Here is a 25621-nt window from a genome sequence, read left to right as displayed (position 1 = left end):
TTCTATATAGTGTGTAACTGTTAATATAGAGCGCTATTAAATTTGTTGCTAATGCAATCATATGGCATATTGACTGCTGAGGAAGTTTTAGATGGCACTCATCATCAGAAAGGTTGCCGACCCCTGATTTAGACTAAGGTAAAATGAACACGAGGATATTAAGATAAGGTTGTTCTAAACAGAGAGACTGAGAGAGAGAGCGGAAACAGCAGTGCCAGCTTTATTATTTAATGTGGTTTAAGAATGGCAAATAAAAAGAGTGCAAAAACAAAAAAGATGAATTCTTGAAATCTTTCAAAGACATATCTCAATAAAAGACTGAAAGTTATATTTCCATTTTCGTCAGCAACAATAGAAATGAAGAAAAATTATTCAGATGTATACGTGATAGCCAGATACAATATGGACATTGGACAAGATTCTACATAAACTGTTTAGACTGAATTTGGACCTAGCCCCAAATCTTGTTCTGTGTAAAATGATATACCTGTACATGGCAGTAAAATCTCTAAACTGAAAAAATGTGACTTAAATCAGCAAGTTTCACTAAGTTTTAATAATGCATTTCCATCAAGGTACTACAGGGGCAATATTTGGAGAAAGATGCATAATGGTAATCAGAGAAAAACTGCTCTTCTTGAGGGTAACATATTTAATTTGCAGACTTTTAATGACAAAATAAACTGTGATAAACTTTGTTGTCTCCTTAAGAACAATGTGCGAATTATTTCAGACTAGCTGCCTCATCATTTATGTCATGGTCCTAGGTCTTTGACCCAGTGTTTGGAGTTTTTGGAATTTCGCTGTGAGTTTCCATTCTCACTTTTATTTTTGTTATCCTTTGTTTGTTGTTGTTCTTGTTTTGAGTTTGCCTATTATCCCTGTTTCAGTTTATTCTGCCTCTTTGACTTCTTTCCGGCTGGATGTTGTTCCTTTGGACTATGTAACCTAAAAAGCAATCATTAAACGTACAATTGATCAATTTCTCGACAACATAACTCTTCCAAAATTATTAGACACCCAAGCAATGGCACTGGATTCGCCACTGATGCCAGGTGAACTCCAGGAAGCTCTGATAAGTATGCCCAATAATAAGGCTCCAGGTCCAGACGGTTTTCCAACAGATTTTTACAAAGAATTCTGGGCAATTCTGGCACCAGTTTTTCACAGGATGTTGCAGGAAATCAAAGAAAATGGTAGACTACCACCAAATATGAACTCTGCAAATATCAGTCTCTTACAAAAACCAGGCAAAGACCCTGTATTTCCTTCAAGCTATCGTCCAATATCCCTTATTAATGTAGACCTTAAAATAATCTGCAAAGCTCTCTCAAAAAGATTAGAGAAAATAACCCCCCTTTTAATTCATCCTGACCAAACTGGTTTTATAAAAGGTAGGCACTCATCAACAAATACATGTAGATTACTTAATTTAATAGACTACTCATGCAGTAAAAACATTGAAACCATAATATTTTCTTTAGATGCAGAAAAAGCATTTGACAGAGTTAACTGGAAATTTCTATTTGCAACTTTACACAAATTTGGTTTTGGACCCTCTTTCATAAACTGGTTAAAAATATTATATAACTCCCCAACAGCTTGTGTCAGAACAAATGACCAAACATCCTCCAGCTTCTCTCTTCTGAGGGGCACCAGACAGGGATGCCCACTCTCCCCTTCACTGTTTGCAATTTTTATTGAGCCACTAGCAGCAGCAATTAGACAGGCTACAACAATTAAGGGCATAAAATGTAAGAATATAGAACATAAAATCAGCCTTTATGCAGATGATGTGTTACTTTTTCTCCAAAACTCACAAACCAATTTCTCTGGGGTAATTGCATTGATAAATTCTTTCTCAAGTGTCTCAGATTATTCAATTAACTGGTCAAAATCAACAGTTCTTCCGATTAATTGCTCCTTCCATAATTCTTCTCCTTCCCCACTGCAATGTGGAAATATAAAATATTTAGGTATTAATGTCTCTCCTAAACTTTCAGAATTAACTAAATTAAACCACATCCCACTTTTAAAGACAGTAGAAGGCGACCTGGCTAGATGGAAATCTTTACCCATATCACTCATGGGAAGGGTCGCCGCTATAAAAATGATGATCTTGCCAAAAATAAACTATTTATTTTCAATGATCCCAAATAAGCCATCACAAGATTGGTTCAAATCTCTAGACTCGTATATTTCTAAATTCCTTTGGAAAGATAAACCCCCACGTATCAGCTTAAAAACACTACAAAAGACCAAGGATAAAGGAGGATTAGACCTGCCTAACTTTAATCACTATTTTTTAGCCAACAGGCTTCAGTTAATCTCTAGATGGTTTAAACACACCCTCTTAGATGAACCTTGGATAGATGTAGAACAGGCACTATGTAATAACCTAGAAATTTCAGACCTACCATTTATCAGCTCAAACATCAAACGACATGAATGCTTTAAAAGCATCAATATTAGCTCTTCTCTGACAGCATGGTGGGAGTTTCTAAAAATGACAGTCTTCATTAATCCCATGCAAACGTACACCTATCTGGAACAATCCGGACATATTACAAAACAATAATATGATAAACTTTCCAGATTGGAGTTGCAAAGGAATTAAATACTTGGAACATATATTGGAAGGAACAGACTTTATTTCGTTTGACAGACTAGTTACACAATATGGGATCAACAAGAAACGATTCTTGGAATATCAACAAATTAAATCCATAGTAAAAAAGAAATTTAATCCCAGTGAAGCTGAATTACAAACACCACCAAGTGTGGTACAATTTTTTAGTCTAAAACCCCCCAAATTAAAATAGACTTTCTAAAATAGATGAATCAATATCCCTTCCTATTGCAAAATGGGAAGCAGATTTATCAATCAACTTAGACCAAAACCTTTGGTCTCAGATATGCTTAAAAACCTTTCAATGGATCAGAAATCCCAGTTTGCAATTAATACAATACAAAATATTACACAGAGTGCACTATACTGGTCATAGGATGTTCAAGATGGGCTATACGCCTTCCAACAACTGCTCACACTGCACAGCAAATACACCGGACAATTACATCCACGCTCTTTGGTTCTGTCCACCAGTTCAGAAATTTTGGCGTGAGATATGTGAAGACTTATCAAAGTGTCTGAAATGTAACATTCCAGCCTCCCCTTTAGTATGCTTGCTGGGCAACTTGGATGAGGTCACTGCAGAAATAAACACAGCCCACGTTGTTTTTACGGCCCTATGCATTGCCAAGAAAATGGTCCTCATTAACTGGAAAAATAAAAATAATCTTAATTCTAACCAATATAAAAACCATCTAATAGATCACATTAGTCTTGATACAGCCTCTGCCATCACATTTGATCAATCCCTTTGGGCTCCTTTGATCGGCTTCATCACCTAGTGGGGGTGGGGGGTCATGGTTTGGTCCTGCCTTCGCTATTGTGGTTGATATGGTGGTAGGGACTGCCTTAGGGCGTCTGGGGAGTCCCTAGGGACGTTTCCCTGGAGGGCCTAACCTGGGGGATGTGGCCATGACCTGGTTAGGAGCTCTGGGGGCTCTTAGATGGTGTTTTCCTTGTGGCTGCGTACAGCGGAGATGGGGGAGGGTCTGTGCTGGCGGACGTTGGTTACTGGCCTGGTAGCCTGGCTGCCCCTGGGAGGGTCCGGGACGGGCGTGGAGGCTTGGGGGTCTGGGGGAGCTCCGCCACCGGTCTGGGGTGCTGGCTGGGCCTTGGGGGCTTGGGTCCTGGCTGTTGTGTCGCCGGAGCAGTGGGCGGGTGGGTGCAGGGGGGCTCAGCCCCAGTGCAGGGGACCTCTGGTGCATCGGCCCAACTAGGGGGCTCTCTAACTGGTGGGGAGGTGGTTATATCTTTGCAGGTGGTCTCCTCACTACAGGAGCTCACTCTGCAGGTGGGGGGAGAGATATAGGAGAGGGGGAGAATGAACTCAACCTGGGTGTCTATTGTCTTGTGTAGTTTGGGAGATGATTGGATGATGGGGTGGGTGCAGTTTTCTCTGGGGTGGAGTCAGGTGGGCTTCCCCGGACTCTGTGGGGCTGGGCGGTGCTGCTGCTGCGGGCCCCGGTCCGGATGGGCCTGGGCCCCCTTGCCTTGGTGGGTTCCAGAGTGTGGGGGTGCCTACTGGGGTCAGCGGGGGAGCTGGCCCCAGGGAGGGGCCGCTTGCCCCTCCCTTTCTTCCCTCCCCATCCTCAGCTGCCTCCCTATTCCCGCTCTACCACACCCACCCACATACGCAGGGCTTGGGGTGCAGGTATGTCACCAGGGTGCAGGGGAGGCACTCCCCCTCTGTCCCCTTCTGGCCGCCTGTGCCTCAATTTTATTCTGCAACCTAGACATCCACATTACTCACACTCTCATATAACACATACATATAGGGCCTTGGGGGTGGGCACGTTTTACAGCATCCAGAGGATGGTCGGTGTATTCCAACCCACCTCTGGCGCTGGTGCCCTACCCTCAATTTTAAATGCATTTAGACACTAAGGGTTTTCGGGAGGAGCCGTGCTGCTGTCTGAGAGGAAGCAATTACCATGCTCTCCTGAGTTTTAAATGCACTTTAGAACAGCACACAGCAACACTACATATGAGCGGGCGTAGGGAGGTTTGAGGTCTTCACTCACCCCGGTTCTGTTAGCCGTCAGGGCTGGGGGGCTGGGAGGAGGTGCTGGCCGTCAGACTGGGGTCTGGGATGCGGGGCCTCCCTGCTACTGCAGATAAGGAGGTGGTCCGCTTGCCTCCACCCCAGAGAGAAGGGTTACATCTCCTGGGTCTAGGTGCGGCTTGCCCCTCTGAGGGCGGGGGTACCTGGACCTGGGATATAGAGTATGTTTGGGGAGTGCGACTGTCTGTGCAGTGTCTATTTGTGTCTGTCTACACGTTGGGTGAGTGCCGAGTATTTGGTTGTGCATATGGGGTGGGAATGCACGTTTGTGTCCGCGTGTGCCTGTTTGTCTGTGTCTATATGTCAGGTTGGGTCTTAGACTCAGCCTCTCTGGGTACATCTCAGGCCCTCTAAAGTACGGAGGCCTATCTCCCCTCACCACACTCCCTGCCGGTGGCTGATGCCCTCAGACGTTGGTGTGTTGGTGGTTCTTGTCGTCTGGGGCTGGGCGCTCATGTATGTACCGGCTCACTCCTGGTGGCCAATTGGCGGGGCCTGGCACCTGTGGCCCGGCTGGGCCCCTTCCGGGGGGTGGGATGCCCTCAGGCCTCTGGGCCTGAAGCTCGGTCCTCTCTGGCACAGCTGGCTGCCGGCAGAGCCCGCGGGCACGCCACTGCAACCCCCTCTGGCCTCTGCTCCGTAGCTGCTGGGTGACCTCTCGTTTGGGGCTCTACTCAGCTCTTCCCAGGAGGGTGGCACGGTTCCCCCCCTTTTGGTGGTCCTCCTCGGGTCCTTGTACTCTGGGGCCTCTGGATATCTGGGGCCTGGATCTCCTCCATACCTGCTTCATACCCTGGTGGATGGGGCTATGGCTCCCCACACTCCCTAGCAGATCGTTACATGGAGAAACCTTTGGAATACAAGCATGCTGATCCACACAGGTATGCACACAGGTGTACACACGGGTGTTCACAGACGCGGACTACACCTTTCTTGGCTGCTGCCTCAAAGCACATTGTGCGCTGTCTATCTTGCGTGCTGCACAATATCGTTTAATATTTAGTATCTACTGTTATCTACTGCTGGCTAGTTTATTGTGATGGTGCTGTTTTTTATTATGTTGCTCTTTTTTTTTGTTTGCTTTCTCTTCTGTTTTTTTTCTCCATACAGGTGATCCAGGTGTTTTGTTTGTTTTTCTTTCTTTCTTCCCCCCTTTCTCACTGTCTCTTCTCCCCTTTGGTTTTCTTTCTCTCCCTCTCTTTCTTTCATTCTTTCTCCCTGTCCTATCCCCCAGTCATGTCTGTCCCGTTTGGAGCAACCGAAAATAAAATAAATTCATAATTATAATAAAGGTCAATCAAATGGACCAATATGGCAAGGCCATGATGATCCACTTGGTAAAATAAATCCGCTTGGCATCTTTCTTGGCCTTAAGACAACAATTCTGATGGCTAAAGATCCAAACGGGACACAAGAAAAGAAAAAAGAAAAACAAAAACCTACAATACATTTCAATTTCACCCATCTGTGTCAGAGTCTGCATTTCATGACAGTTTAGCCAACCCTCCTCAAAACAGATTAATATAACAAAAAAGGGGCATAGGCACCGTTTTGGTGCGTGGCGTGCTGTTTTAAAGGCTCCAGTTTTGTTTTTCAGCTGTCACCATTTTCAGACCTGTGACTCCTTTCAGCTCTTACTAACAAACATGCACTTTGGATGATAACTAGACAAATTTAACTGCACAAGTGGTTGATTTTTTTTTTGTGAAAGTATTCTGGACGCTCTCAAATACAACAAGTGAACCAGGCAGAGGCCAGAGACCCAGAGGCATTACTTATACTCCAGATGCCCTAGAAATACCTCGGTTCACTCTGATTAGAGATGGAGGATGTAGTAGGGAAGATAGATCCCTCAATAAATGTTTTGTGCCATCACTGCCCAGATCTGGATAAGTGGTAGAAAATAGATGGATGACTGCTGTTGATCAGCTGGTGTTTCTGCTTATCACATACCTCCAGTCATTTTCCATTGTGAGTCATGAGTTTCAAGAATGTGAACCCTTGCGTAACCTTAAAAACAGCAGCTCCACAAGATAGGAGCTGAATCTACAAAGGTTGTCGCTTTCAAACAAGATTCACACAAAGCAGTGCTATTCTAATGATTAACCTCTTCTGTCCAACAGCAGTGAGCTCAAGTGTGTATTTTTGTAGAGTTTCATCTCAGGTTGGACTCCCCGCTGACAGCTATGAATAGGTTCCTAGTATTTGTTTCACATCACTGCAAAAGAACATCAAACACCTGAGTTTCTCAGTATCAAGTTCCTGAAGACAAATTAAATCTAACACATTATTGACCTCAGGAAGAGTTATCTTTGTTCGACTGGATAGCAGTTAATATCTTTAGAATGGTTAACCTCTGCACATGAAAAGGTTTGTTCAAGTGATACCGAGTGAGAGTGAGCTTTCTCTGCATTGATCTGATTGTCTGTGGTTTCGGCTCAGATCAATAACTTTCTATCTTTTATTTCAAGGCATAATCTTTCAGATGTGATTCTTTTATGTGAGAGTATCTTATTCCAAAACAATAAGCAGAATGGGATATTGTGTCTTTGTGTCTTACTTAACAAGACTGAACATCTACAGCCAGACTCAAAACTCTGTGAGTCTGTACCTCAGAGGAAAAACAGTAAATGCCAGTATCACAGTGCTAACATCCTCAAAATTACAATGCAAACATGATCATTCTTCTATAAACTGTATAATAATGATGGATGTAGTTTCTGGTGCTACAAAATGAAACCTAGTAGAAGTGCCTGAATTTGCCAAAAGGGGGCGACTGCAAAAAATAAGTCACATTGTATCGAAGTCTTTGACAAAAGCCACTAGGTTACTTTTTTACTAGATTTATTAACTGGAAAAACATTTTCCTATTGGGTTTAAGTCTCAGTTGCTGTATAGCATACAATTAAACAAAATTCGCTAATTTCTAAAGACTCTGACTGATGGCAAGATGGTTAATGAAGGCAGAAATGGATCACTCCCTTGTGCAGCGCAAACAACAAATACCTAGTGCTTCAGCTGATTCACCACCTAAAGAAAACAATAACAAGGAAATATTTAGTAGTGAGTACTGTGAAAGCAATCTGTCTTATAGGTTTAGACAGACTGGGGACTTTATGAGCTTGCAGCTTGAGAGTGCCATCTGTTGAGAGAAGCTTTCTTATCCTAACATGGTAACACCAGCTAAAAAGGCAAAATCAAACATCCCGGGCACTGCTATTGCTCACTGGGGTAAGCAGGTGATTGCTGGGTTTGAATCTACTCCAAAGCCAAATGCTCTGTCTCCAAGCATTAAAAAAACAAACAACAAAACATACAACTGTTACAGATGTTTCCTCTCCCCAAGGAATATAAAACATAAATCTGAATTGGGGTAGAAAATTGGTTTTATTGTTTTAAAAAAGAAAAAGAAAAAGTCAACGGTAATTTGAACCCTCAAAGTTGGCTAGCTTGGTGGGTTCAAAATGGTAATCCAATGGTGTGGTGCTATTGGTTACATCTACACAGAAGGCGATGTAAATTTGGCGGGTCCCAAGATAAACTTTGAGACAAGTATTTGAAGCGACTGCTGATGAGAGAGCACGATACCGGTGACTCACAGATAACCTGCCAGCAAATACATAAGAGGGTTACCTGGGTAGCCACAGGCTGGAATGTCCAATAGAGACTAACCATCACCTTCAAAGTGATACATGATGAGTGAATCCCTCATTGTCATCCTTGTGTTGATGCAGCTTTATAGTTAAAGTTCTAGCATCCTAGCATGCAAACATGTCTGCACTGGCAACATATTGATGTTTGCAACATTTGGAATAGTTCTTTTTTTATAATATGAACCATTTTAGTTTTCTACTTTAGCATGTTAGCATTTGTGCTAGCAAGTAACAAATATTAAGAAAATATACAGAATGTTAATAGATTTGAATAAAGTAGCTTGCTGTGTCTGTAAATATTATGTATAAAACAATGGCAAAATAAAATTACACTTCCTCCTGGACTCAGAAAATGGAAAAAGGATTAGATTACATAATCTTAGAGATTTTAATGAACTGCTCCAAATTTTACTCTCGCTGGCAGTGTAGCTTTGTGAAAATGTCATATCTTTCATCCCTTAAAAGAGAGTGAAATGCATCAGTTAGATGGACTACCATAAGACAGGGTATATTAAGGCACATGGAATTTTAATGAATACTTCACACAGTGTAGCTTGTTGGTTGTCAGTATTGACAGGTCAGCTGGTATAATTATGGTATAATACTTCACTAAAGCCTCAAATACTGTAGTAAATATGTGGCAAAACCATCAGATAGATCGCATTAGGTCACCATGAATTATATCTGCAGATAGTCACTTAAACACAAATTTTTTTGAAAGTGCAGTTAGAGGCCAAACAAATCTTCAGAGGTTTTCAGCTACCTTATCAAATACATTTAAATGGAAACCAATATTAAATGGAAACTTTCACCACAAGGTTGTAGCATTTTACCAAAAACATTAAGTGTAGTTGTCCACCCCAACCAGGATTACATACTTCTATGTACTTTTAAAATTATTTACTTCCTAACAGACGATTTCTACCTAACCTAATGCTTCTAAACAGCATCATCTCTGGTCTTGTAACTACAGGCTAAACAGTAACGCGAATTAGGTACAAATTCTGGACTCGATGTGGTTCCAGTTCATATTGAGAATACAGCCTGACAATGTTTTAACTTTAGCTGACATCTCTGCGATGCGATACATCAGGGTTTAAGCAACCTTTAAAGATTGGGTCATGTCAGGGAAAAACTTGCATTAATCATACTTAAAAAAAAAAAAAAAAAAGATGGATTCATCTGTGTCAGAGATATTTCAGAGATTGCATTCCTTGTAGAACACCTGTCCTATCACTGGTGCATTGTGTTTGTAGCAGCTAGCTTAATGCAGAAATAAATAGCTAAAATGAGATATAGATTTCACTATTTAGTATAGAGATATGACACCAAAGCGAACATTTCACACATACTGTGTTTCAGGCAGCCTGCATCATTCACTGATTTAACCTCAGTAATTTTGAAAATGCCCATTGTGATTTGTGAGCATAAAATTGTGCATTCCTACACCGTAGATCTGTCTGAGTTATTTTTTCAGAGCACAATTGAATGCTTAACTCAAAAGAGCTTTGTCCCCCCACCGAAATGCAGACATTTCTATTTCTAACATTAAAAATTGTCACATTTTGTTCAGTCCCAGGGCTCTGTTATTGTGCATTCAGACACTGTGGGGCACACTTTAACCTGTGCATTTCCTGTTATAAGTCTAAATGTTTGCTGTGAGATGAGGAGTCATTAGGAGCTCTATCATATGACTGCAGCACCGTTCCTTATGAACACGGTTAGATTGATTGTCCTTTGTTTTGGTCCTGAAGAAGCTCAGAAGGCTTTAATTAAAAAAATACTCATATTATTTAACCTTTAATGAATTCCCTGATTACATACACAACAACAACAACACAAGCATATATACTAAACTAGACTGTTTTGTTTTGGTTTTAATTTTTATCTAAAGAAAATAAAGGATTAAAGGTAAAAGAAAAACTATGAACAACCGAAAGGTTCCTTCTGGCTTGACTGACACCTCCCACTTAAACTAGCAAACCAAAGCTCCGCCTCAGCCTTCTATCTTGTTGAGAACTTGAGGCTATAAAATGAAGGAACTTACTGTAACCAGTTCACAGTCTTTACTTGGAGTTCCGTTTGTGAACTCCTTAACAGAAACTACAGTAAATCTAATGCTTTAATCAGTGAGAACACAGAGCAATAGCGCTGTCGGCTTTTCCTTTCACTTGGCGACCTGAAAACCGCGAGCTGAACCATGGCAGGAGACGGGTCAGATCAGCGGGCGCTGCAGTATGAACAAACTCTTGTAAGTCTTCGCTTGTCACCACTCTGAACTTTGTTCCCTTGTTCGACAGTGCGTCCACTTCTCTTGGGTTGGCGGAGAAGCCACCGTGTGCCCTTTTTGCTCGTTAAACTGTTGGAAATAACGATAAAGAGCAACGTGTGAGCCAAGTGTGGCCAAAAGCTGGAATAGAGATGAATGAAGTGGGGGGCAGTATGTACGTGCCGAATTCAACGGTGTGCCTATGTGACTGTGGAAATTTCTTGTGGAGTGTGTATGCGGTAGAAAACACAAGTTTTAAGTATAAATGGTCACATTTTAAACGAAGTTCAACCTCCGGGTGTTCTCACGTGAATGGTCGAGGTTTGGGGTGTCGGAAGCCTGCTGTGTCCGGCTAATGTGTCCTTAATTCCGTAATTGCAAGTCATGTATTCTTGTGAATTAACATGAGCTAATTCCTAAACTGGTGAACACCACACACTGAATTTCTCCGGCTTGCGGCTTCGCTGTAGCTCTGGAAGTAAAGGTGTTTGTCCGAACATCTGGATTTGGCTCTGTCAACAGGTAGCAGCCGATAACACCCACGCAAGAATTCAGCCAAACTCCACTGTTAAAAAAAATAATCTGGCCGTAAGACTCGTCTGTATTGTCATAATACCATATAAGAAGTTACTTACTTAATTGCAGTTTTAATGTGTAAGTGAGTTTATTAATTCGGCATACAAATTATACCAGTTTGCATCAAACAATATTGCATCCATTTCCAACCGATGAACGCAACCGTACTATTAGATGCTTTATTAGCTAAATGTAAAATTTGCAATGCATATCTGACTGCCAATAAGTAAATGAATCTTGCTGGACAGCTTTTTGTCAAGATTTAAATTGCTACAATGCAAGCGCCATTTGGCAAATAAATTAAATGCCTGTTAGATAGTTTGGGTAAACATGCACGTGTCATAGGGATTACTGGTAGTGTCAGGAGCTCTGGATGTGTATACAACCACCAGCATCAGACAATGGATCAATTCATCGTTGATTAGCGGCTTGGGTGCAGAAGCAACCTGCTGTGTGCATGCACACAGCAGGTTGTGATGCAACTGGCAGCTGTGCAAGTGTCTCGTGCAGCACCCACATCTGGCTCACCATTGTTATTGTAGGCCATCTTCTTTATCTTGCTTTTTTTTTTATTACACATTACACAAGCAGTTGTCAGAAGTCCTAGAAAGTCTTCATGCAGCTTTGGATGACTGCTTTTAGACCTGATTTAAACAGCAGGGGGCTCCCACACATTTTAATGCCACAGGGCCTCAAATGTATAGAGATCAGGGCCTGTAGGTTCCCACTCCATAAGAGGACTAAGTGAGGGCTTTTAATTGGTAAATTTGAGCACATCCCTCAGAATGGTTACAGGGCAGGCTTTAAGCTGAGAGTCCCCCTCGTGTGTGTGTGTGTGTACTTTTCCTGACAAAAACAAAACTTTGGTCAAGCCTAAAGAATTGGCTGTTTGAAGAGACTCGTCTTATAGGCCAACTGGATCCATTCAGCAGCACTGAGGCTTTAAATTAAGAGGAGCCACAACTGTAACACTTGTTTGGGCCTCTGTTTCTTTTTTCTTGAAGTTTCTTTGCACAAACACGCACACACAGACACACTCGGCTCTGTCCACCCTGCCTCTGCTAATCTGTGTGTGTGTGTGTGTTTGTGTGTGAGATTACACAACTTGCGACCCGCTGATTCAGCGCTGGACGCTCTGTCACCCTGGCAGGGTCTCGTGCCCGTTCCTTCAGCTCTCGGAAAGAAAGAGGGAGGAAGAAAAAACGTGTTCAGACTACTTCCTTTGTTAATCTCTGCTTACTTCACAGCATATAGAAGATTGTTACAGGAACAAAAATTGTGAAATGGAATCAAATAAAAATAGCTCCAGTGTGCGAATAACCTCTTTTATCATAAATGAGTCCTCTCTCTGCCCCCCATCCCCTCGCCGTGGGTTGTAGTAACATGGTGTCTTTGTGCAATATTGGCAGTCGTGGTGGTTGTGTGGGTTTTGTTGTGGGCAGTGGATGCTCAAAGAGGCCAGTGTAGTTTGGCTGTTAGGAAGGCTGAAAGGCTGGCTGTACAGAAACACTGGCAGAAAAGCAGCCTCAACATATTGTCGGCTAACATCAGACTAACACGTCAGTTTGTGCGTGTAGCTGATTTTCGGCTGTTTCTTCAAGAACATAAAGTTACATTTGCGCGTGTTTGAATGGTACATGGTGTGAATCTAGTGTATAAAGTTACGTAAGCATACGCACATCTTTTGTTGCACGAATTATCAGCAAATGACACCTTCAGTCAAGAAGTAATATTTTTGACCTTCATAACTGTCAATTGCAAGGTTAACATTAGCAAATCATTTATGAAATGAGCAAGAGAATAAATAACTGAGCAAATGTTAAAGACTTCTTCTTCCAAGAAGTTGTAACAAAACTGTTTGATGGCAGTTTAAGGGTTTAGATTTTTCCTTTTTTTTTTTTTTTTTAGCTCAAACGTAAGGTTTTAATAGGTCTTGTACAGTGGTGTGAGTAGCCTATCAGATGTCACAGACTGATATTTATGACATTTTCCGTGGCGACCGCTATCATAAGCAATAAAGTGAAATCCTGTTTGTCGGTGTTGCTCCAATTTATTTGCAAAACTGTGCGAACATGTAATAATTAACAGAACGATCACACTGGTGCCAAACACGGAGTGACACGCGAGCTTCTTGGAGGCGCTAAAACAGTTGGTTTACTCGTCACGAGGAATGCTAATAAAGTTACGGAAAGTGTTGTAATGTCTCCTGCAGCTATAAAGATTCGAAAAATAACCCTGAACAAAGGACATAATGGAAAGTGTCTCTGTTGCAATCTGGAGTTTAAATTAGAGTTTTAAAGGGAGTTGGTGGCAACAAGAGATTCCATCACGTTGCATTATGATAATTGCAAGATGCTAACACGTATGTTATTTATTCATTTAAAAAAAAATGAACCCCCTGAGACTTAAATATTTCTAACCTTAACCCTACGCTATCAGATATGTTGTCTATTTACTACTTTTCTGCTTTTCAAGATTTCGAAGTCTTCAAAGAACAATCAGGGGCCAGAAAAAACAGATGAAAAACAGTTCTTCTTCTTCTAAAGAAAAATGTTCCCAATAACACTGCTTTTATCAAAACGTTCCTTTTTTTTTTAAATTTATTTTTTTAGTCCAAAAAAAGTCACTGTCCACATAACAATGAGACGTCTACGCATTGGATCATGTATTTTTACTATTAGATGAAAATAATGAAATCAGCAGAGGCTTGGCTTAGAGGCTATGAAAGCTAAGGGTAGCGCTGGCTAAGAGTCCAGAGATGGCTTGACTACAAACTAATATAAAGCAGGAAACTTTAAAGATACATTTTCTGTAGAGTGTCAAAGATGTTCATATTGGAACGTGACCTATTATAAAATGTTTGACGGGTACACTCCTGCACTGATTCTGGTAAAGTCTGACTGGAAGACGCTGCTTCTCACCCTGATATTCTAGTGTTGAAAAAAGTTTTCAGCATCTCTTAATGTGGAATTGGCAGCACTGAATGGGCAACTTTCCCCACTAAGTGACTGAGTAAATTGTGTAGTGTATAAAGGTGTGCCATTGTTAGACGTTAGAGTCCTAACATTGTGGACAGCCAGCTGATCACCACCTTTGCCCTTTTATCTCACTCACTGGCTTTGATGGCTTGCTATTACAGTGTGACATGGTATGTGTGCAGGCTTACGACCAGCTATTCCAGAACCCGTATCGGTGTGGTTGTTGGGCGTGCATGTTCAGTAATTCAGATATGAGTGATAGGACAACAAGCGAATACAGAGTTAAAGATGGTCACTGATTGCGCTTGTCTATGGTGATACAGGATGCTACAAAGGCAATGCTGGAACCTTATTTCAGTCAGACTGTTTCATTGGAAGGGAAGTTACGGGCAGGCGTATTTTGTGACAGCAGGTCTTCTGATTGGGAATGTGCTGCCATTATTACACTGACCGAAGGCTTTTTTGAAAATGATGAGGAAGTGAAAGTGTCAGCTAAAGAAGTATGGAGGCTTCATAATTTGCGAGTCCATATTTCCCTGTGTTTGTGGGGTGGCTCTGTGGGTTGTGTCCATTTGTCTTGCTGTGACACAGAATCATTTGTAACCTTGTGTCTTTCACCTCGCTGTGGTAATTTTTTGTTTGCAGCTTGCTTCCCAGCATTCACAGTGGAAATTTCCCTTTACTGGATCTCTCTCTGCTTCATTATGCCTTGTGGGTGAAGTTTTTTCTTCTTCTTTTTTTCTTTTTCTTTTTGCAGACAGGTCAAGAGCTACTTGACCCCCTGCTTTTGACTGTGTGCAGAAAGGGCTGTTTGCATAACCTAAGCTGGCTCTAACTGCAGATAAGCTTCAAAAGCCTCTAACAAGTTTTCTTTCTGTCACAAGAGATCAAGCATTTAGTTTCTTTTCACTTTCATAAACTGATGTGTCCACCTGTATTTACTCTTTCACAAACACTTGTGATGGATTTGCCTCTTGGTGTTGAGGGCTCTTGAGGATGGTTTCACAAAAGAAAAATTCTTAAACCTGTTAATGACGAAACTACACATAGTAACAGTGCATTTGGCCGGGCCTTTTTAGGTAAAACAAAAGCTGGGATGTGTTTGTGCGACTTACGCTTTGTTCTAAGATGCATTGATCACGCAGGCCGAGTTGTGTTGATTATTAATCACCCAGAGATGGCGGGAGGGAAAGGTTAAGCTCGATAGGCCATTAGATTAAAAGGATGAGGCAGTTTTTAGTGTTGAGGCGTGTCTTGTGATTAGTGCCACACAATTTTTTATTTTTTTCTTACTCCTCTTGAGTCCTTAACAAATATGGATCAGAGAAGAGATCAAAAACAGATCTTAGGCAAATACGGGAGATTCAGCAGAGCTGATTAGAGACTCTCAACAAGGTGATGTCAATTTAAAAAAAAAGAAAAGAAAAAGAAAAAAGAATGGATAACAAATATAAAACACAAAGCACATTCACTTGACTGCAAAGAGTGGTATGAAACTGCCTGTAATAAGATGACAGGAACAGTTCTCTAGCCAAAAGCAATTAGGAAACCTTGAGTTTTGCTACGGTGCTGCACTACATACCTTTTAACTGTGTTGGCCTGTAATAGTGTCTGTGTGTGTGCAGGCTTGCAGAGGTAGGGTTTATTGGGGTCTTGTTCACAAGAGATGGGAGAAGGCAGCGGGAGATCGACAGACGGATTGGTGCTGCGGATGCTGTACTGGTCTGTTGTGGTGAAGAGAGAGCTGAGTGTAAAAGCGAAGCTGTCAATTTACCGGTCGATCTACGTCCCTACCCTCACCTATGGTCACAAGCTGTGGGTAGTGACCGAAAGAACGAGATCGCGGATACAAGCGGCAGAAATGAGCTTCCTCCAAAGGGTGGCTGGCCTCTCCCTTAGAGATGGGTTGAGATAGTTCAGCCATCTGGGAGGGGCTCAGAGTAGAGCCGCTGCTCCTCCACATTGAAAGGAGCCAGTTGAGGTGGTTCGAGTACCTGACTAAGGATAAGTATTGTCACCATATAGTGTGTACAGTATAAAAAAAAAATGTAAATATTATTTGAACCATTTGGCTTTTGACGTTCAGATCAAGCTGTTGACCCTGAAGGAGAGGTAAAAGGAATAATGCTATATAGAACTATTTAAAACTATATTTCTGACTGCTATTGTTTGTACTGACGACATATGGGCATATAGGGAATGATCTATGGGGATTCTAAATATCACAATGTTGTTTTGTGTCCACGTGAACTCAGTGATCTCACTTTTACATTTCACATCTGTCTTTCTTTCAAGATGACCCCAAGATGTGTTATATCTCCAAAGAAAGTATTGTCAAGAGAGCATGAGCTGCCTACTTAGTGAGAAATATACTGTAGTGTAATATTATATAATAAGCTCAAGTTATTCATGTCCAAATCAATACCTATTATCCATGACCGACTCCTACATCATGTTTGTGTAATCAAAGTAAACCTCTGTTATGCTACCCGCATCTAATTTTTACTGAGCTGTCTTGGTAGAGGTTTGTGCTGCTGGAGCGCTTCTTGTTAAAAATTAGTTATGTTTTAAAACCTGTGCAGGTAAAAAAGAGAGGAATTCATCATGTTTAAATTAACTGTACAATTTTGTCAGTCACTGCGTCAGACTGGTGACCTGTCCAGGGTGTATCCCGCATCTCGCCCTAAGACAGCTGGGCTCCAGCCCCCCGCAACCCTGAGATGGATAATAGGAAAAGAATGGATGGATGGATTTTGTCAGTCACTTGGTGTAACCTGATAATGCACTTAATGGTGATAAAGTGGTAATAAAGGACAGTGGGAGTGCACAGCCGTAAGAAAGATGACAATCATGATGTGGAGCACAACAGATCGGTGTGTGATGCTGTGCGACTGTGCAGTGCAAGTTGTGGCAAAAAATCTACTGTTCAACAGTAGTAGAAATATTTCGTTTAGCTAATTTACTACCCAGCACTATACCTTTTTCTTTATTTTTATTTTTTTTCTGTTGCTTCTTATATAAGGTAAGAAGATAAGCAAATCTCTATGATCATATACCCTGAATTCACTTCTTTAGTACTTTTATGTACTATTTTGGTGTTGGATGTTGGTTTACACATGTGCCTAACAAGTGAAAGATCCCTGATTTTTAGACTGGGACAAGGGAAATCTTTTTGGGAGGTTGTCTCAGAAAGGGCATCCACTATAAAAGTCTGCCAAATCATTTACTTGGAGTTGTTATTGAAATGCAGCTGTAACTGGTTTGAAGGCTGGTTGTTTTCAAGTTGAACTGATATTGTCTATTCATTTTTTTTAAACTGTTGTAATATTGATCATTTTAGGAACTGTAGCAGATGGCTAAATGTTTCCTTACTTTGACTGTTAAATTCTGTCTGAAAATGCTGTCAGTCACAAAAGCAGAATGATGGGCCTTGCTCACAAAATATCCAAGTCAACTGGAACGCAACAAAGGTAAATGGGGTACATACATATAGTAGATTGTGGTAAAGGGTAATTAAACTACTTCTTTATCTTAAAAGAAGGAAGAAATAAAATGTGAGGATGTCACAGTAAAAACTCATTTTTACTTTCTTGACCTATAACATCAGATTGCATCCAAAGAACCAGTGTTTACTGTTTACACCCATATCAGCACTTATGCTTTTCAAGGGGAAAAAAATGTAAGCATTTCTGTTTATATGAGTGTCTCCACAGATATTTATTTCACACGTTCTCAGTTTGTGATAATCTAATCAAAGTAGAAAGGAATGCATATGATAAGTTCACATCATAACTACCCGTCCCATCTCTAGATTAACTCCTTCAGTCTGAACTTATGTTAGAATTCTGGTAATTCTTACCCTTTAAACCTTTAGTGTCTCATCACTTTGCTAAATTAATCTAACATAGTCCAGTGTATAAGATGTCATATGAGAAACGTATTACTGTGTTTTTCAGGAAACACTTTGCTTTACCTTAAACATCTGCAGACTCTTTGTTTTAAAAAAAAAAAAAAAAAAAAAAAAAAAAAAAAAAAAATGGTAATGGGTCAGTGAAATTGAAATAAAAATAGGACAGCAGACTTCTTGTGAGTAGGAAAAATTGGTGGTTGTCTGGTTATTGCATTTAAAAGTAGTTGTGGTGACCAGCTGGTTGCCCTGTGCAAAAACCTCAACCTCTGGGCACAAGGCGGTCTTTTGAGAGATCTGTCTTCAAACAATAGCGGTCCAACTCAGATGAGTCAGATTGGCCTAAGGTTGCAAATAATTGCTGTCTAATTTATAAATGCAGAAAGATTGACTGCAATGTGTTGGCAATCTGCACTGATGAGTGCAATTCATCTACATGCCTTTTGCAACTGGGGGACTTGATCCAGCTGGCTCTGTTCTGGATAGTGTGTTTGCCAAGTACCTATATCATTTTGAATTTCTTTTTCAAATTTGTGAGGTTCTGGCTAGACTCTGATTTGTGATTTTCACTAGTTTATCACAGTTATCACCAATGACTGCAGACTGACAATCCAACCTATTGCTATTTTATTTCCTTCTTGATCCACTGAAATCACTTTGAACTGACTGCGAGTGGTTGCAGACCTTGTCCCCATCTAAAAAAACAACAATTTCAAAGGAGATAAGATAACAAGTTCATCTCACACAGCTGCAATAATTTTGATTGTGCTGCAGTGTCCAAGCACTGTTTTCCCTAGACAGTCTGTAGCATTATGTTAACTTCAGAGAGGCACGCTCCAGTGCATTCACTTGTTTAAGCATGAGGTACTTGGAGGTTAAGTCACAAAAATGTAATTTTTAAGTACATACAACTATAAACTTAAAAAAAAGAAATCAGAAAACCCAGCAATAGATCTTACGGATTATTAGTAAGGAAAGAACTGTTTCATGTGGCCCATCCACCACACAGGTGATAGGTGAACAACAACCCTACATTTAAACAATCACTACAGGAGTCTGTTATGCTGGCTAAACCTTTGTGTCCTCGAAACATTATCTCACATGTTCAGGAACTGAAGTCAAAACACAACAGAAAAAATGATGACAACACTGGTAAATTAAGAATTTCAAGTTAAACATTACCAGTCCCATGAGTCTTCTGTTTGCTTTTGCAATAGTGTTTCTCATAGGAAAACCGATATAAATGATTAAATCAAATGTTGTGCACAACTTGCATTGCATAAGTTGTTTCCCTTTAAAGTGTAATTGAGGTTGAACCTCAATGACCTTATTTACCTCTAACAATGGTGAAACATTGTTAGAGGTAAATAACTATGTAATCTGTTTATTTATAAAATGCAATGCTAGTTTAAAACTAAAACAAAAATCTAGAAGATGAGCATTAATTGTAACATTCCACAACCATGTTTAATACAAAAAATAAAATAAGAAATTGTAGTTGGGTTTTGTTTTTGCTTTTTTGTCAAGCAATTTATAATGGTAAAATGGTAAATGGCCTGTATTTGTATAGCGCTTTACTAGTCCCTAAGGACCCCAAAGCGCTTTACACATCCAGTCATCCACCCATTCACACACACATTCACACACTGGTGATGGCAAGATAATGGGTATTTATCAACTCTAAGGAAATTACTAGTTATCTAAGGGGCAAATATCAAAGTGCATTGTGATTTATTATTGGTTAGATAGTTTATATGCTGGAAATGTTATTGATTTATTTGGGACTCCAGCCTAACCCCTACACACCTGTTAACTGTGCACCTTTGAGTGAGTTCTAGAAATCTTTCTCTGAGCTGTCCAGTAATCACCATGAACTAGGCGGACACGGTATGAATTTGGTGGGTTCAAGCAAATGGGGAGTCTGACTTTGGTATCGGATCATGGCACTCAGTCACCTCAAAGTGACTTAGCTGGATTTTTTTTTTGTTTTTTTAGCGTTGACACATCAACGGATGTTCAGTCCACTATCAGTACTATGTGTGACTGTGTGTTTGTTTGCTGGGAGATTTTCCATGCCTGGAGCTGCTTTTACTTCAAACACCTTTTTGATAAAGGAATTCTTGTTGATGTATCAACTCTGTGTAATGAAAAAGATCCCAGACTTCTTCACCTTGTTTGGTCTAACTACCCCAGTGCCTAGTGTTAGATCTTTGGCTTTTGAAAGTGCTTCATCTAAATGCTGCACCTAAACTCATTATCAGTCTTTCAGTTAGGGTTATTTATAGTCATCAGTGTTGACTTGGAACACACAAAGTTTTAAATGGTCAAAATAGTATTTGTTCTCTTTGGGTTGTTGTTGTTGTTGTTGTTGTGTGTTGTTGTTTTTTTTTTTTTTTTTTTTGAAGCCCTTTACCTTCTTTGAATGACAACCCAGTGACAGGGAGCCACAAGCCAGTATACTCCCGGTGCTGATCCAAAACCCAGACAAATGGTGAGGATTGCGTCAGGAATTTGGCTAGATGTTTAATCTAGCCAAATTAAACATGCGGGTCATAAAGAGTAAGCTGGAAAGGATATGCAGCAGTTGGTGGTACTGTGGGCAAAAAAGACAGGAAGCCAAACTGGAGGTAGCAGAAGTGAAAATAATATTTTCATTTGGTGTGACCAGAATTGGCAGGATTAGAAATAAGTACATCAGAGGGACAGCTCAAGGTTGAGATGGTTTGGGACATGTTTAACAATCTTTGTCCAGGCCGGAGGAAAAGAGAAACTGTATTGATGAGTCCGGGAGTATTGTTGAATATTGACCCTCAAGAATTTCGTATGGGTTCATCTCACACAGCTGTTTTTTTTTTTTTTTGGTTTTGTTTTTGTTTTTAAGTTCTGCTTTCCATTTACAGCTTTAGTTCTTAAAGTGTTCAATTTATATTAATTTTAGAGAGTTTTAAAGAAAGAGAAATGTAGGTAAGAAATTATACTTATTCCTGTAAAAAGTATTCCCAGTGGAACTGGTAAAGTAATGGGTTGTAGCATTACCGCTAAACACAAAGTACATAGTTTCATTTTATGCTATCGTTTGTTTCGTGGTGTCGCAAAATAAACTGTTTACGGCAATATATTTTCACCGTTTTGATGGTCACTGTAGTGGCTATATTAATTTCTTAAAGTTCTCTCTTTCTCTTATATTTTATATAACCACACTACTGACGAACAAGCGCCTGTTTTTATGCGTTGTTGTTAGCAACAATGACGGTAACACCATCGCGTGTCCGCTTGTTTATGTTCCACATAAACCTTTCACAATAAAGCCCAAGATCCTGTTGAGACTTTTCAAAATAAACTGAATCACGTGAAAGAGCAGATTATTTACGGATGAGAATTAAAAAAGAGCCACCAGGTGCTAAAAAATAAACCTTAGACTCAAACGTTAGAACAGGCTTTTCCCCGCAGCACGCCGTGTAATAAATACTCACAAAGAAAACGGCGGCCTTTACAACTTATGTCTAAAAATGTATCGTTTCATGCATCGGTTAAAACACTCAACTCCAGCTACATGACGCGCAGCTGGAAACACTTCCCGCAAGACGAGCTGCCCGAGATTCACAGAATTTACAGAAAATGTTACATTTTTGTGATTTCTATTGGGACGATAGAATTCTTATATCGGGATATGAGATTTTGGTCATATCGCACAGCCCTACTTGTAGGTATTTGCTAATATATGTGACAAAGGAGGAAAAGCCAGGGGATCATCAAAGTTGGTGCCATTCATGATCTGTGCACAATGACATTTGGCATCTACTGAAGGAGCTGAAAGAGATGGAAAGCACAGAAAAGAAGGCCCGTAAGATCATGTTGTTGTTGTTTGTTATTTTCTTTCTTTCTTTTCCTACTTGTCTTGTGCCTGACAACAGCCTTAAGAAGTTCTAAATCACAGCCTCTTTGCATCTATTGCTGATCTGTTTACTTTTTTTTTTTTTTTTTTCTGTAGCCTGTGGCATCTTTCGAAAGCTGCCCAATCAGAACAGAGCGGGCTTAGAAGTGGGGCCTTGAAGAGCTAAAACAACCCATTCAAGACCTAGGCTAACCTGAGGGCTTTCACAAAGGACCATTTTAAGATAAATAGGGGCTTTGTTAAATTGTAAATCATGCACGAGCAGAGCCTGGACATGACAGTGTTTCTGAAGGTTTGCTTTAAAGAATTTACTGTTCAACATGAATCAAACCAAGCTCAGCTGCTTTATGGTTAGTATTGATTCTGAAAAAGTTTCTGTCTCCTATGTTTCTGATAAGCTGCTAATGTGCTTCTAATAGCCCTGCGTTTTAGTGCACTTTTAAATAAACCAAGACTAACACATTTATCTGCCTCAACTGCAAGGTAACTGTGTGAATGCCACACACGCAAACACAACACTCCTGTGTGCTTGTTGCTTGTGAAATCTGCGTACTGTACAAGATCAGTTCATAAGCCTAGAATTACAGTAACTCTTCCCCCTCAGCTGCCTGATGTCTAATTGGCGTTAGATGGAGTGTAATTAAACAGACGCTTGGCGGTGTTTAGCCCCCAATGAAGTTGATCAACGCTGCTCTTGGCAGCAGAGACACAGCGGTCCCTGTGCTGACAGATTGGAAGGGACGATGGAAGGTGCTTTGTTGCACCAAATGTTGGTTATCAGCAGGCTATACAGAACTCTTAGCACACACACAGTCTCACTAATAGGCACTTGGCCTTTTGCTTACATGCAGCTCTTTAGACAACGGCAGGGAGGTGTGACATGGACACATTAACACATCGGCACTCGTGCACAGCCCACCTGTTTATTTGTACCATCCATGACTCTTTATACCTCGTGCGTTTCATCCCGTTGCTGTGCAGAGACAAACTGTTGCTAACAGGGTGCAGCTCTGCGCATCCAATCAGAACACAGTAGATTAAATTTTATGCAAATGAGCCACTTTGCTGTCCTGTCTCAAGTGTTTGAGGGCCTGGGTTTGTTCTCACTTTCCGCATGGCTGTCCCCGTCTTTATTTTCCTTCTCTTTGTCCCCCTACCATTCCCGGTCGCAGACGCTCTTGTCTCATGTTTCTCTATCTGCTCCTGGATTGTCTGGGACTGAGCGTAACTTGCCTGTTCTTGTTGATAATATGGTGCTGATGTGAGGGTTTCTTTCGAAGTTTTACTGTGTGCTGGCTGTTCGACCTTTGAATATTGGATACTAAAGTGTTGGGGTTTTTTTTTTTTGTTGTTTTTTTGATATTGACCAAACCCTTTCCTTCAAACAAATCCTTGCTACTGCACTGTGTCTCTGAACAAATGATGTAGCTAACAGTATCCCTGTGAAGAGTCAACTTCTGCTTTGGCACAGATTTTCCTCTGTACACTTCCTCAGTACATTTTAAATCAAACAAACAAGATAAGATTGAATTGCAGACTTTCACTTTTAATTTTGCATATAGGAGTTAAAAAAAAAAGTACATTAACTGTGGAGGCGTTGATAAGGATTGTTATCTAGATCATTTAAACTGCTGTTAGTTTCTCCAGTGAAGTTGAGCCTCTTGAAATGTCAGGACTGTGGAAGACTGTGTATTCAAACAGTTTTTTTTTTTTTTTTTTTTTTTTATCAAATGAAGAATATTTTTTTTTGGTCTCACACGGTGCCAGATTGCTTAACATCAGTGTTGCAATCAGCCCAGAACGTCACTATTTATTATTTATAATGTTAAGAGTTAATCGGCTTTATGTATTATGTTTGTTTTTGTATTTCATCACTACTTTGTGTGTCCAGCATATGTTTCCAGCATTTTGCTTTCCTAGAAATGTTTCCTAAAGTAAAATTAGTTGATTTATTAATTAGTGGACACACGGAAATGAGTTTGTGCTTATCCATAGAGTCACATTGTATTTTGTTTTTGAAGTGCACTCACTGTGTTTTTAAATTGAAAAAATTGTCCTTGAGTTGTTAAATCTTTTCATCTCTGCCTGTTGATTCCCTTTTAGTGTTATGTGTTGTTGGCAAGCCCTTTTTAATATTGGTTTTGATAAGTAACTTTATTACTTTTTTCTTATTTTTATTATTGATGAATCATTTACAAGATGGAATTTTACTAAACAGCCAACATCCAAAGGACGTTGGCTATGAATGTCCTTCAAGAAGCCTTGAGAACTGTTCCTAAAAACTACTTGGAGAGTGATAGTTGTATAAACTGTATTTTTTGCACTGTATTTCCATATTCGTTTGTATGTCTCAGTAAATCACTGGACAAGTTTCTCATTTCCTTTGCAAAGTGTAAAGATATGAGGGGTGGCTCAAGACTTTATTACATGCATGGAGAACCAGCAACAAGCTACATACATGCATGGAGAACAGGCTCTTCTTTGTGCACAAATTGAAGAGAAAATTTAATTTATTTATTTAATTTAGCGATAATGTTTCTGGCTTTTAATTTGGATTTTTTCGTTTTATAGCTTTACACAGTGTAATGAGTTTTTAATTAGTTTTTTAACTAGACATGGCACATTATATGCTGATTGGCTGATGATTTAAAACAAATTACTGCAATAATGGAATACAAACATGTTAAAGAGGATAAGGCCAGTAGGTTATAATTTATATATTTTTATGTCTTACAGTTTGTTGCCCTTTGTCTGCAACTATCACTATTTGGTTTTTGTTTTGTTGTATTGATTTATTTTTTAAATTACAAAAGAAACAGAAACAGGCGAATAAAATAATCCAACAGCCACCACAATAAAAGCTTGGCAACAGATGTACAACGGATCATTATAACATCATATATTAGAACATTATAACAATGCATCAACCAGATGCAACAATTGCATCTGGTATAGGAAATGTGTGTGTTAATGATGGAAAATTCCATAAAGTAAATGAAGAGTGTCATCATCACTATAATAGTAATGACAATGAAAACCATTATGAGCTGGGATAAATGCAAGTAGGAGGTTTATTCTGATGTCTAAATTTGAAAGTGTTAAATTCCTGTAAGATTTTGTTATTATTTTATTTTCTTAAAATTTTGCTATTGTTGTTTCCTTCTTTTTTCACTCATGATGTGCATGTCATTTGTTCAAGTCAGTTTTAGTAACACCAACAACAGTTGCTCAATGCGCTTTATATTATAAAGTAAAGACCCTACAATAATACAGAAAAAACCCCAACAATCATTTGAACACCCCATGACACGCACTTAGTGACAGTGGGGAGGAAAAACCCCCTTTAACATGAAGAAACAAGGCTCAGGGAGTGGTGGTCATCTGCCATGGCCGGTTGGGGTGGGTGTCCTCCTCCATAGTTTACTCCCCTGTCGCTCTATCGTCTTTTGTTCTTCTCTTTGTGGTAAATAGCTGCCCCTCCCTGAGCCTGATTCTTCTGGAGGTTTCTTCTTGTTAACGGAGTTTTTCCTCCCTACTTGTCACCAAGTGCTTGCTCATAGGGGCGCACCTGATAGGTTGATTAGAACAAGAACCCAATCTATACCATACAATTCTAACGCCTTGAGGCAACTGTTGTTGGTGATGGTGGTGG

The 25621-nt window shown here is 40.2% G+C and overlaps 1 protein-coding gene across 8 annotated transcripts in view; it reads left to right on the top strand.

Annotated features, from left to right (window-relative positions):
* The window catches only part of LOC146374245 (chloride channel protein 2-like), a 216858-nt gene that overhangs the window by 33066 nt on the left and 158171 nt on the right, over positions 1-25621 (top strand). For 4 of the 8 annotated variants that reach the window (XM_084950686.1, XM_084950683.1, XM_084950687.1 and 1 more), the window contains exon 1: positions 10347-10595. The exons of 1 other annotated variant lie outside the window; for it this stretch is intronic. In XM_084950686.1, the coding sequence (XP_084806812.1) occupies positions 10545-10595 (51 nt within the window). In that variant the 5' untranslated portion in view covers positions 10347-10544. Of the gene's footprint in view, positions 1-10345; positions 10596-25621 lie in introns of those variants that run through there. 3 more of the 8 variants (XM_084950681.1, XM_084950685.1, XM_084950680.1) reach the window with 1 other exon arrangement.

Source organism: Perissodus microlepis, chromosome 14, assembly GCF_051167445.1.
Source record: "Perissodus microlepis isolate ML-2025 ecotype Zambia chromosome 14, ASM5116744v1, whole genome shotgun sequence".
Taxonomy (NCBI): domain Eukaryota; kingdom Metazoa; phylum Chordata; class Actinopteri; order Cichliformes; family Cichlidae; genus Perissodus; species Perissodus microlepis.
The sequence above is the reverse complement of the archived record's forward strand: the minus strand, read 5'-3'. Positions and strand labels throughout refer to the sequence as shown.